The 14,699-nt window shown below is 35.0% G+C and overlaps 1 protein-coding gene across 5 annotated transcripts in view; it reads left to right on the top strand.

Annotated features, from left to right (window-relative positions):
• The window catches only part of arhgap42b (Rho GTPase activating protein 42b), a 141,558-nt gene that overhangs the window by 95,809 nt on the left and 31,050 nt on the right, over nucleotides 1-14,699 (top strand). For all 5 annotated transcript variants that reach the window (XM_065265130.2, XM_065265129.2, XM_065265128.2 and 2 more), the window contains exons 5-7: nucleotides 7,747-7,848; nucleotides 9,089-9,199; nucleotides 13,513-13,617. In XM_065265130.2, the coding sequence (XP_065121202.1) occupies nucleotides 7,747-7,848; nucleotides 9,089-9,199; nucleotides 13,513-13,617 (318 nt within the window). The remainder of the gene's footprint in view (nucleotides 1-7,746; nucleotides 7,849-9,088; nucleotides 9,200-13,512; nucleotides 13,618-14,699) is intronic.

Raw genomic sequence — 14,699 nt, 5'->3', positions numbered from 1 at the left:
GGATAGCCTACCACCTTAACAAGGTCATCCAAAAAAAAAAAAAAATCACTGCACAAAAGGCCGTCAAGTGCATCTCGGAGAATAGCGTGGACGCACTTCACACTGCGAGCGGGCACACGCCACATGGCCGAAATGAGAGAAAGACATGGTCCGTCAATGTCTGGAGGATAACTAGCCTGTTGATAAAACATTTAATTCATTAATAATCTAGTATGTGTTCATTTTCTGTCATAGTTTCTTCAAAATTGAGTTTCATTTGAGTGTTTTAAATAAAAATATTTTCATCATGATGCGTATGCCCCGCCCCTTTGATTGCCACGCCCCCGGCCCGCCCACCTGCACAACCCTACCACCTTAACTAACACATTTTCTGCAGGAAACCCTGATGTCATTGTGATCTCATATCCTCTCTACTCTTCTCTCACTGTGGTAGTAAATCCAGACATTGTTATAATACAGTCCTAAGCAATTGTAAATAAAGACAGATATTTAGATGTAGGGAATGCTAATGTATTCGCAAGGCAGCAAAAGCAAACAGATCTTGAAAGTGCAAGAGCTAGGGCTGTTTGTGCTGAGATCCTTCGGTAGGTTGGGGTGGGGTTCATTTGTTTCCCCCTGGAGCTCTCAGTAACCGAGGCACTGATGGCTGAGATTCAGTGGCATCAGTCCGTCTGGCCAGGTGGCTACGGCATTCCTTGTGCTTGTCCATGCACATATGTCTGTCTGCCTGGCTTTATTGTCACTCTGTGGGGAATTTGAAGTCTGTCTGTTATGTAGGGTCCCTTCTGTGGTGCAGTGGTCTTTAACCTGGCCAAAATCCCAACCGTCCCCCTGAACAGAGGTTGTGTGAGGTCATTCAGAAGTAGATGGCAGTAAATCGTTGAAAGTCTGAGAAGAAGCCCTGGTGATTACACCGATGGTCAGGAGAGACCCTGCTGGGACAACAGAACAGAATCTCACTGGATGTCTTGGTGCATTATGGGTAGTCCTGTGTGGAATCTTCACCTACCAAAAGATGCACAGATTTACACACATTTCAGAAGTGCACTGTTGACTAAATTTGCACATCCATCTAATATAATATGATTGTGAAGCATGTATAGAGCTGTTGTATGGAGTGAGGTAGGCGGTGATTTATATAAGTGACCCATCTATGAAAACCCAGATGAAGTCAGTTTTTGTTTTCAGAAAATCATCGTAATGCAAAGAAAATTCTGTGACAACATAACCTTGATATATGTAATACTGACTGACTAAAGTCATGTCAAAGATTAAAATTTATGTGAAATCAATAAATGCAATCAAACTTTAATGCTCTGAATCTCATCATTAGATAATGAGACTGGATTTTACGGATAGGATCTCATTAGCTTGTTCTAGCATTGTGATTGGTCAGATAATGTAAAGATTACAGTATGATTATGTAAAGATTATCTATATAGCCTACTGTCTACAAACATTAATAATATTAACATTACTATACATCATTTAAAAGGTCTACGGGTTTAGCATCAGTGTATGGTCTCTGTTTTGAGATACAGATGCTCTAGCATCATAAATGTAGTATTTTGTGACAGAAGTCCAGATGACAACATGCAAAATAAAAACAGGACGTCTTACCTTTGTGTTGATATAACGATCGCGAGTTGAATCCAGTCTGTTTCAGATGTGTGAATAACCCATAAAAACCGTCTAATAGAATACATCCAATGACCATTTTTGTCCATAAATCTGTTTAATCCATGAAATATAGATATATAGTCTGTTGTTTACATCAGATTTCACATGAACGTCTTGTAATAGAATATAATATACAATCTGAGAACTATTTACGTCGTAACACTGTATATGAGATTACACTTTAGGTTCCGCTAAACACATAAACCCGCGTTCAAACTTTGTCTCTAAAATTAGGCAGGACTATAATACATAATGTATGCATGTAAGAAAAATACTTTTATTTTGGGGCTAACTGGCACTAAGAAAGGCACTAGAAGATGTTATGCACATTTTTTTATTCCAATGTACTTCAGCCTCTCTAACTTTTTTAATTTGTAACTTTATGAATCATTTTGAAACCTGAAAAAATAATGCCCAAGGTGTCTTCTTTCTAATAATACCATAGTTATGCTTATACTCTAAGGGGTGGTTTCCCGAACAAGGATTAGCTTAAATCAGGACTAGGCCTTAGTTTAATTAGGAAATATAACTAGTTTTAACAAATATGCCTTCCTAAAAACATTACTTGTGTGCATTTTTAAGCGAAACAAAAGGCACTGATGTATTTTAAGATTTGTCAGTGCAAGTTGTTTATAGTTTGGACAGCTCTTACATTTAGGACTAGTCTAATTCCTGTCTGGGAAACCACCCCTAAATGGTTTAGTAAAACAACCCTTTTAGTGAAAGTAAATCTTTTCATGGTTTGGGCTAGAGTGGAGGTGCTTTTCAAGATGTTAAGAAAAAAACATTTGCATGAAAAGAGTTTTTATGATTATCTGTAATACCGTGATATACGCACTTACCCAATTTATAAAAAACTGAAGCAAAAATGTTTCTATTAATTTTACACTCCGTGTATGTTTTGATAATCGTTATGAATCTGATCTCCAACAAAAATGCAATTATTTAAGCTTTTTTCTTAAAAAAAATATTTTTGATGAAAATACCATATTTAAGAATTTATAAGAAGAGAAAAAATATAGATAGGATGAAATGTTTTTTTTTTTTATTTTGTGAAAGTTTTGTAAAAATCACAAAAAGGCTGGCGAGCAACTTTTCAAAAAAATGCTGCCGGGGAATAAGTTAAATGCTCCTCCTAAATTTTTGTTTTGAGCCCCATTTAAGACCATTTCACAGATTTTTCCAAAATGTCTGACTATTTGCTCAACTAAAGAAAGGGAACATCTGACATTCATTCCTTGCCCCTTGTGTGTTTGTTTATTAAATAAACTGAATTAATTGTATGCTTTCAGTGTATATGTGTCTGCTGTATGTTAAAATGTAACATTATGTAAATAATTTCTCATAAGTTTGCCAATTTTGCCCTAAAACCAGTGCAGAAAATGACAAAAGTCTATGTTAAGTGTCACATATGTTTGTTTATTTTTGAAAGACTTCAACTGTATGTAAATGGTTATAATAAACTATTTTGGTGTCTTTAATTGCTCTGTGAGAGTAATTGTAAAATCCCATTACAGTACATTTCAAGCTTTTCAGTTGAATTCATTTATAGCTTTCTGTCTGTCTCTCTGACTCTGTGTATAAGAGAAAGAAAGAGAGAGTGTCTGTGTTCATCATTCAAGATTTTGCAACATTCAGCTCAAAAGAAAAATATCTTTAGACTCACAGATGCTCTATATTGTCTCTCTGTCATCCTCCTATATAAAGCCGGTAAATCAGGGGGGAAATCTATTGCCTGTCATAACACGGTCTAATATATTTATTCATTTATTTGTGTGTTTTATTATTTAACTCATATCCCATAACGTCTTTGAGATGTAAACTCAACAGTTTTTTTTTTCTTCTAAAAAATATATTTTTCCCAGACACAGTATAGCAAGCTTGTAAAGAGGCGATGATAAAATTATTGATTTCGGTGAGGACTTTGGCCGTGTTCATAAGCTCAGTGGATGATACTCAGATCTGTATCCTCCCTCATTGATGCAATCAGTTCAGCGACGTCATGTCAGTAGCACTTTATGAAGTCAAGGGTTAATTCAGGGCCATGGGAATGAAAATACACACAAGCTCGGGTTTCACTGGTCATTTCCTTTCAGCTTTGCGTAACTGTCCATGACTTTGGATGTTACAGATGTGTTTAGAAGAGCATTTAGCTGTTTCTGCCATGCAGTAGCTACTGTATACTGTACAGTCCTACATTAAAAATGTGTTTTATTCAACAAAAGTGTAGGCTATTTATTGTTTTTTAATTCTTATGTATATATATATATATATATATATACACATTCCTACATTTCCTACATTTCAATTTCATATTAATATTTCATATTTTTCATCATAAAATTCTTAAAAATCAAAGTTGTGTTAGAGAGGAAGTACTTGCATTATTATGCCATTTTATTGTCATATCTAATCTGTGACATAAAATGGTCTTATCGACTATCGCCATTTTTTCTGTGTCAATTAAAACCGACTTATGAAAAGTAGCTATCATGCCAGGCCTAACGTGGTTGCACCCTAGTATTGTTCATTGTTAGTGCATGTTAACTGATGCATTAATGCATTAACAAATACAACTTTATTGTAAAGTGTTACTGATTTATCAAATTGGGCTGCTTGTTATTAAAAAGTTTTTACTTAATACACGCAAAAGACCTACGATTTTCACCTGGTAGCTGATAAAATGTAACAAAATAACATGGATTGCGGAAAGCGACCTGGGGGTCAGTTAGAAATCACCTAAGGGATTACTCACACTATCCAAACCGTACTGCGCCTGAGCGTGTTTGACTCCCAATGCCTGGTTCGTTTAACTAGTCTGAACGTGTACCGTGCCCGGGCATGGTTTGGTTTGGTTTATCGCACCCTGAGAAGAGTAGGGGAGCCTGATGTGAGTGAGCCCTAAAATTCAGAACCCTGTCACCTTAAACATCTTGTTTTTATGTTTTTGCACTTTATTTTTATTATAGTAGTACAATAGAAGGTGAACTGAAAATAATGATTAAAATCTGTACACAATGCAGGCTACAATCAAACTTTCGTATTCTGCATAAGCACCAGAGCTTAACATGTTTAAAGCACACCTAACCATTAAAGCTATGCCTCCAAAAAACTAACAACTCTCTGTTACCTCGAATGCTCTCAGAGGAGCTCTTGAGATGCAGTAAAGATGTACTGCACTTTGAAATTTACATATGACCTTTGAATACATATACGATAACTCTAAAATTCACAAATTGTATCGCAGTGTGAACGGCCTCGGGCGGGAACTCAGTGTCTGAATGCAGACAGGTCCATTTGAGGATGCCGTTTTTCTCATCTCATAAAGTTTTTCCAGCGTGAAAAAAGTTTCATACCCAGATATGAAGTAGTACTTTTAAAAAGTAATGTACACAAGTGTAGTGTACATTTATTTTGTCATAATGTATATGTATGTGTGTGTATGTGCATTATTTACCATTAGTGTTTGATAAATGTACTTGTTTGATTTATTGCACTAGTTTACTAGTTTAGATTTTCATCAATACGAAATACTTTTGGTTTTAAAGAACACGTATTGGCCGACTTACGTTTTTCATTTCCTTTGGTGTGTAAGTGTGTATTAGTACATGTTAACCGTATGCAAAAGGTACAAGGCACAAAGTAATCGATGACGTGATCGGTCATCGTTTACAAATCACTATGTAACTCCAAGGGCCCTATCTTGCACCCAGCGCAATTGACTTTGTCAGTGACGCATGTATCATTCGTATTTTGCACCAGCGCACATCAGGTTTTTCTCTCCACAGACGCACGTCGGCAAACTAGGGAATGAACTTGCGCTCCCTGGGCGGTTCAGCGCAAAAAAAGAAGGCGTGTTCCGGCGCAAACCATCCCTGATGCTATTTTGCAGTTTCAAAAAACAATTGCGCCACTGACCAGAAAAAACTAGTCTAAAGTCAGTGGCGCGTTGCGCGTTGTTCATTATGCTATTTTAAGGGCGCATGCTTGACCATAATGTATAGCGTGCACAACACGCACACACTTTGCTTATCTAATCTACACAGATGCAACAGTTAATTTTGCAATCATAAATTGTTACAATAAAAAATATTAACACATGGGATAAGGGAAATCATAGTGGTGAGCATTGTGGTGATAGTTTTTATTTATTGTGTGGCTGCGTTAAATTACTATCATGCAAATAACGATTTAAATATTTTCATAATTTTGTTGTGTGGCTGTATTACGTTTATTTTATGTAAATAATAATTAAAATGTTTTCATAAGAAACCTTAATGTATATGAACTTGATTTGTAAGAGTACTTTGGGGTTGGACTGCTTGCGTTTCTTGGCTTTCAGCGGTGAGGGTGGACCCAGCGATGTCCTCTGCTGGCGTCAGGTCATGTGTAGAGGCAGATCCACCTCCCGTTACACGGCGTGCCCGATTTATGCTGGCAAGCTTGGGATTCCCCCGTCTCCTGACATCATTGTAGCGCTTGGCGCAACGATGGGGATGCCAGCTGATGAGACTGTGGCTATTTCCTCTCACGCCTGTTTAACCTACACTGATTTGGGCGGGTTTCTCCCATCCCCATACAAAACAACTTCTCTGTCTTTGACTGCTCTTACAAGAACGTGGGTCTCCTCGGCTGTGAACCGCTCCTGGCGTGCGCCTGGTAAATCCGTCATAATAATAGCAACCCGCCATGGAACTTGCGCACTTGCGTTTAAAGGGAATGTTGGATAGCGTTCTGATTGGTTTATGTGACGTTACGCCGAAACCACACCTATGAATAATGAACCTACTTCAGCCCAACCCCTTATTGATTTGCGCCTGGCGCAAGAGTTATTTCTCCCGCCGGGAAAATAGCAACAGCGCCCAAGATCCGCCCACAAAGTCACGTGCGCTTTGCGCTTCGCACTTGCGTTTCAGATCGTTAAAATAGGGCCCCAAATCTCTTTACTGCTATATTTTCGGTTAAAGAGAACTAGATTCTGTTTTATATTAGCAGTGCCTTAAATGGAAAAAAAATCAACCATATGAGTTAGTCCAGTAGTCAATGCAATGTGCTGTGCATATCTTTAAAATAGATAATGAGATTTACACCCTGAAGTGAGGGATATATCATTATGTATTTTTAATATAAAATGATAAGACTACTTTCATACCTTTTTACTTTTGGGATTTGTCAGAAATGGTCATTAACACCTATCGCTGTATATAAAAGATCCCACTGAAGATTTTACAGAGGTTGGCAATGACATGAGGGTGAGAACATGATAATGAAATATTCATTCTTTACCAATCCTTCCCTTTAATGAGGCTAATACAGACCTAGCTTTCTGTCTCCACCTGTCAGGCAATGAAATCTTATTAAAAGTTGACCGTAAGACCTCAGACGAGTTACACTCAAATGGCAGTCAAGGTGACTGCCCGTATTTTCAATATGAGATTTAAAGGAAGTTTTAGGTTTTGCTCTTCTGCAGTACATCTGTACTGAGAACAGGGAGCCATTCATCTTGTGAGCTCATGAGCATGTATGATGAAGTATAATATCATCTTTAAGCTTAGTTTGTGTCAGTTTATTTCCTTCGGGGTGACTGTTCACTTATTTGCATGCAATACATCAATTATGGCTTAAACTGTATGTATAACACTACCTACTTATCTTACTGGGGTACAAGAAGTGTTTCTACTGTGTGATAGTGATGAAGCATTAGAGTGCCACCTAATGGGCTGGTAGGCACATCGCAGGCATACACTGGCCCTAAAACGTAAAAACAAATGTGCCATTGCATTACACAACAAAATATTAAACCAGGTGACATTTATTATAAAGTAAGGTGTGCACACATTGCAGGCTAAACATTACACAAAATAAACAATGAAGTCATGGTAAAAGAAGTTCTTAAAAACATAACATGATAACATCTAGTTCGATATTTAGTTATCTGTGACTTTTTAATAGGGCCACTGTGTATGCATGTCTTATTTTATTATAATGTGTTCAATAATTTTATATAGAGCTTTGATTTTAGACTTTTAAAATGCAACATGTTCTCTATTTTATGTTTTTTAAAAGGAGGGGAAGAAGAAATTTGACAAGGAGACAGAAAAGTATTACTCCACACTGGAAAAACATCTTAACCTGTCATCCAGGAAAAAAGAAACAGCTCTCCAAGAGGTGAATCATACAGCAAACACTAGATTTATAAGACTAGATTTGCATTTCCTAAAGGAAAATGCCTGCAGGCAGCAAAATGATAGTGTTTAAGTTTTGAACTTTTGTTTAAGCGATGGGCTTTGCCTTTAGACTTTAGATTTGTATAAATGCAATTTTGCACAAAGACTGCACACAGGAATCTCCGTACGGTGTAGTGGAGGCTATTGTTGGTTAAAGACAATAAGAATTCAGTTTGAAGATTATAAAGTCATTGCTCATGTTGGATGAATATAAACTGAATTTAAAGAGCACCTATTATGCAAAGTTTGGACATAAATGTGTGATGGCAGTGTGTGAACACAACCATCCTACAATAATTAAAAAAATCTATTCACCCCTTCTTTTTTAATCCCCATTAAACTAAAGCAATCTCATTAGATAGGCTGTTTTGATTCTCTTGTTAATGTGACGTCACACTGATTAAGCCCTGCCCACGTCCACTGATTGACAGTCCCTCATTACCATAGCTTTAACCCCCAGCGAGTTGTACGCTGTGTGCCATATCTCAATAGTGATACTATTGTCTCACACTGTATATATGGGAACCAGATGTATTTATAACCAAACGTGCTCACTTTTTGGTAAGTGAGTGAGTGAGGAGCTGTAGCTCATTTGCATTTAAAGGTACACACTCGTAAACAGCACATTTTTGCTTGCACCCAAATAGGGGTGTTTTTCACTTATTAAATGATCTGTGGGAGCTGAAATGTCACAGACACATTCTAGGCACACCTAAGACTTATATTACATCTTGTAAAAATGGGCACAATAGGTGCCCTTTAAATAAATAAAAAATACTAGCATAGTCAAAATGATCGACAAAAACAAATAACAATACAGTTGTGCCCAGTAAACATAACAGTGGTGTTTTATACAGATTTACAATATATAGATTTACAGATATACAGTAAAGTTGCAATATCTGTAGTATCTTAGCTGAAACTATGGTAAATATGTGTGCGTGCATTTGAGCATGTTAAAGCTTTAGTTTGTGTGTTTTGTCTTGATTCTTTCATGTTCCCAGATCAGTCTGTTTAGCCCAACATAATTCCCTACACGGAAAATCCTCTTAAACCAGAGCCAGACATTCTCAGATGTAACCATTAACCAAAACCCAAACACATCCAAATGAGTGTGTAAGCTGGGCAGTCATCACTTCTGTCTGTTTCCAGAGTAACAGAGCTCTGTCTTCACTTTGCAGGCTGACGCTCAGATTGATAAGGAACGGCAGCTCTTTTATGATGCCTCACTAGAATACGTCTTCAAAATACAGGAGGTTCAAGAGAAGAAGAAATTCGAATTTGTTGAGCCGGTAAGATCTTTACAATTCATTATATTGACAGTTTTTAAATATTCACAAAGAAATATTCTTTAAACTCTTTTAGTCTTAACCTCATACAGATAGACTCCAACAATGTGTCCTATATATGATTAAGGGTATGTCCTTATAGACGATCAGTTATAATGATTTTTATTTAATGGTGGGGTGCATGATCTCTGAAAGCCAATGTTGATATTTGAAAACACCTAAACAAACACGCCCCTACCCCAATAGAATCTGGACCTTCTTTTGATAGACCCGCCTCACACATACGCAACCCATGCAACGATGTCTGTTAGTAGACACGCCCCTTACTGATAATTGGTTACAAGTGTGTTTTAAAAGTCTGCCCGATTCCATTTTCCAAAGTGTTTTTCAAAAATCATGCATCTATTTCATGCATGTTGACTTATTAACATTGTTTAAGAGTTGGAATCCTTATGCTAAACAGGCAAATTGTCAAAAAAAAAAAAACGCTGGACATGTGACCGAGTATTTCGGTGCCGAATGCACTTCACCAGGGTTTGTACAAGTTTTAGAAAGATTTGAAAAAGATTCATACGTAACTATCTGGCTTTATTCATTTTAAAGACAATTTCAGTGCAGGAAGTAGCGGAAGTCCTTTTATGGGCAATTTCAATGCAGGAAGTACAGTGGAAGTCCTTATATGAGCCCTTTAATCGGAATAGGGCACGCACTAACCAAAGAGTTTTTTTTTACCTTAAAATAACGTTGCCAAAAAGGTTTTAGTGGTTCTTCCACTCAAAACAGGGTGAATGGCACTTTCACATTCGCTTTGCAGCCCTCTATCGGCCAAAACCGCACTAAAGAAGTTTCCAACCGTCGGGTAGTGGTCCTGTAGTTCGAGTGAACACTACAAAAACTTGCTTTACGGCAGACCTACAATCCAATCAGAGCCAGCTATGCTGCAGTATTTACGACAGTGCTAATGAACAATTACGCGTCTAACCTGTAGGGGGAGCAAAGAGCAATAACTCTTTAGTGTTGCTTTAAAGCTGATCTGTCTTTGGACTCTTTGGATATATAAAGGATGTAGTACTACTCTATAGGTATTGAAGATTAACATGAGATAAGCAGAAACAGTGTGTGTTACAGTATGTGAGCTTTAAACCTCAGATGTCATCACCAAGCTACCAAGACCCTTTATATAAAAATGTGCATGACCACATTTTAAAGCATTTTACGTTACTGTATTCCTGTCCCTGGTATTAGACCTACAGTAAAACAACTTTAGATACAATTTATCTCTTTCTTTTTCATTTGTTTTTATATTTAAAATTACATGAAGAAAGAATGCACCAGATGTCTAAATTCCCACTCAGCAACCTGGCATATGAGCACTATAGACATAACTTACACAACTCATTTCGGCATTAAGCGTATTTATGCTTGTAACTGAGAGGGCTGATGTAAGCCAGAGAATGTGCGGTGAAGATTTAAAGGAGGTTTTAAAGAGTTTATCACCTGGCATGAGGTAAACAACACACTTAATCTCCCGGAAGCACTGCGGTCGGGTCTAATGTCGAGTCTCTGGGTGTGATTTCCACGTCTTTGAAGTATTCAGTGAAAACTCTGTATTGCAAAACTGACTGTAAGCACTGTGATGAAAGTCTACCTGTGTCGAGGCCGAAGAATTTGAAATGAAATGGAAATGCTAATGAAAATGCCTAAGCTTGTATTGTCAGCAGAATAATACTAGATTATTACATCCTGCTTGAGAATATTTGGATAGATTGTAAGACATCTATTTATCTGTGACACAGTGTCGATTACTGCAGTAAATTAGTTGAACAATAAACTACTTCTATTTAAAGTCTATTCATTGCACTATTTTTTTTTTATTAACCATGGCTGCAACAATGCATATTAAACAGACCGATCTTGTTTAGACATTATGTGTACAGACAATATAACGTGTGTATGCATAATTGTATCTAAAGATGTGGCATTAGTAGTAAATAATGTTGTAAAAGGCATTGTTTGAATTTTAATTCTGGGTATTATATTTATTTACTTGGAAATTTTAACATGGTATTTTTTTGGAAAACTATATTGTAAAAGTTTGAAATAATTATGTTAGAAGTTACTAATAATTTATTGGCAAGTTAGCAAAAGGATTTATCAGCTAATAAAAAAGCATTTGATTATACGGATTGATTCATCGACTAATCAGAAAAAGAATCAATAGATGTGTCGACTTCTTGGAAAAATAATCAATAGATTAGTGGACTAATCGGAAAAATAATCAATAGATTTGTCGACTAATCGGAAAAATAATCAATAGATTTGTCAACTAATCGGAAAAATAATCAATAGATTTGTCGACTAATCAGAAAAATAATTAATAGATTTGTCAAATAATCAGACAAGTAATCAATAGATTTGTCGACTTGTTGGAAAAATAATCAATAGATTAGTGGACTAATTGGAAAAATAATCAATAGATTTGTCGACTAATCGGAAAAATAATCAATAGATTTGTCGACTAATCGGAAAAAAAAACAATAGATTAGTGGACTAATCGGAAAAATAATCAATAGATTTGTGGACTAATCGGAAAAATAATCAATAGATTTGTCGACTAATCAGAAAAATAATCAATAGATTTGTCAAATAATCAGAAAATTAATCAATAGATTTGTCGACTTCTTGGAAAAATAATCAATAGATTAGTGGACTAATTGGAAAAATAATCAATAGATTTGTCGACTAATCAGAAAAATAATCAATAGATTTGTCAAATAATCAGAAAAGTGATCAATAGATTTGTCGACTTCTTGGAAAAATAATCAATAGATTAGTGGACTAATTGGAAAAATAATCAATAGATTTGTCGACTAATCGGAAAAATAATCAAAAGATTTGTCGACTAATCGGAAAAAAAAATCAATAGATTAGTGGACTAATCGGAAAAATAATCAATAGATTTGTGGACTAATCTGAAAAATAATCAATAGATTTGTCGACTAATCAGAAAAATAATCTATAGATTTGTCAAATAATCAGAAAAGTAATCAATAGATTTGTCGACTTCTTGGAAAAATAATCAATAGATTAGTGGACTAATTGGAAAAATAATCAATAGATTTGTCGACTAATCAGAAAAATAATCAATAGATTTGTCGACTAATCTGAAAAATAATCAATAGATTTGTCGACTTAGATTTGTCGATTTTTCCGATTAGTCAATAAATCTATAGATTATTTTTCTGATTGAAAAATAATCTATAGATTTATTGACTAATCGGAAAAATAATAAATTTGTCGACTAATCGGAAAAAGATTCAATAGATTCTTCGACTAATCGGAAAAATTATCGACAGATCCGTCGACTTATCAGAAAAATAATCGACAGATCCATCAACTAATAAGAAAAATAATCAATAGATTTGTCGACTAATCTGAAAAATAATCAATTGATTTGTCGACTAATCGGAAAAAGAATAAATAGATTTGACGAATAATCAGAAAATGTATAGGCAGATCTGTTGATTAATCAGAAAAATAATTGACTGATCCGTTAACTAAATGGAAAAATAATCAATAGATTTGTTAACTAACTGGAAAAAATAATCAAAAGATTTGTCGACTAATCTGAAAAATAATCAATAGATTTGTTTACTAATCAGAAAAAATAATTGATGGATTCGTCAACTAATCAGAAAAAGAATCGATAGATTTACTGACAAAAAAGGATAATAATCTTACAACCCTGAAATAAACACTTAGTAAAACACAAGACAAAATTTCTAACATCACAGCAGAACCTACATGACATAAAGAGACGAATGATAAAAGTATGCAATTTCCTCTCAAATCTGTCCTGAAACTTTAAAATATAAATCATTATTATATAATATATGCATGAAATTTCTTATGATTTTTAAAAGATAAATTCTTATGTTTTCTTATGTTTGTTGTTATAAAAAATTAAAACAACCTGCTTTGAAACCCTTCAGAATGACTTATCCCAAATGTATTACCATGCTCATTTTTGCTCGTTTTTACAAACTAAAAGATGAGTCAAAACTATTGTCCGTAGTAAAGTCCCTTAGATTAGTAGTTTTGTTTTAAGAACATCACTCGAGCCTGGAGCTAAAGTTTTCTTTAAGTTTTTTGAATAGATACAGCATGTCACCCCTTCACTTACTTACAAACTGACACAAAGCATTGTGAAATCCTTATTTGTGCTGAGAAAACGGGAAGAACTGTGTTATATTTGCTGCTATGTTGTGTAACATAAATGTCATGTCTGAGTTTTCTACATGTTTTTCCCCTTGCAGCTTTTGGCCTTTCTGCAGGGCCTGTTCACGTTCTACCATGAAGGTTACGAGCTGGCCCACGAATTTGAACCTTACAAACAACAGTTACAGTTTAACCTGCAGAATGTAAGTACACACATCTCCTATACGAGTCCCACATTTTCTCTTTCATGTTTTCACTTAGGCACCTCTGTGACCAGAAATGTGTTAAAGTGCTTTTGAAAATAATCACAGAGATGCATACATATACTGTAAAGGGGTCAATGACACAACATGCATATTTTTGTGTCCAGGGGCTTTATGTACTATAAAATAACTTGATATATTTATGAAATGTGTCAATTTATTCCATATAACCTATTTAATTTTAATACATTTTCAGTAGATTTTAAAAGCAAATATTTTGGTATCTCAAACTTAAAATGTCAGGTGGGGCAACTGTTCATACAAATAAGCAATTTAAGGCAACTGTTAAAAATGGTGTTTAGTTAAAAATTCAAAATAAGATACTTTGGCATTATTTTATTTTTTTATAAACAAATTTTACAAATATCAGTAGCTGTTGGGATGGTTGGATAATTGAAAAACTTATTTCCAACAATCTGGATGTTTTCAAATGGCAAGGTGGTACAACCGTTAACATAAGTATGAACAGTAAACATGATTTCACATCATCCAGAGGACCGCAGGTGCTCTTTATGGCTGAATAAAAAGTGTGTAGATTTCTCTCCGAAAAATACTGAATAAATAGCTACTTTAATGTAATGGTAGTCTGGTACACTTTTTGTGTCAGGTGGTACAACCAATGTAAAACTGGAAAAAATGCTATTTTATTAAACACATTTAAAAAAAAAAGTATATTTATGAATTTGATATCGCAGGCAAAGCTGCAAGTAGAAGTCTGTTAAATGTAAATTCATTGCGGAGGTCAGGTGGAGCAACCAGAAAGTCAAAGGGTGCAACTGCTTTGAATGCCTCTAAAATAATAATAATAAAAAAAAACATTAAGCTGTATCATTTTAATAAGCTAACTTTAGTTTTAATAAATGGAAGTTAAGGTTGTCTATAATTGTTATTATCCTTTTTTAAATCATTGTTCTTAAATGTAAGTTTTATGGTAAAGTTGTTTTACACTTTCAAACTATTTTCAGGATTATAATTTTAAATGCCACTATTAAATCAACAAAAAAATCAGCCTGACACAAGGA

This window comes from Paramisgurnus dabryanus, chromosome 9 (genome assembly GCF_030506205.2).
Source record: "Paramisgurnus dabryanus chromosome 9, PD_genome_1.1, whole genome shotgun sequence".
Classification (NCBI taxonomy): domain Eukaryota; kingdom Metazoa; phylum Chordata; class Actinopteri; order Cypriniformes; family Cobitidae; genus Paramisgurnus; species Paramisgurnus dabryanus.
This window is presented reverse-complemented; position numbering and strand designations above follow the sequence as displayed.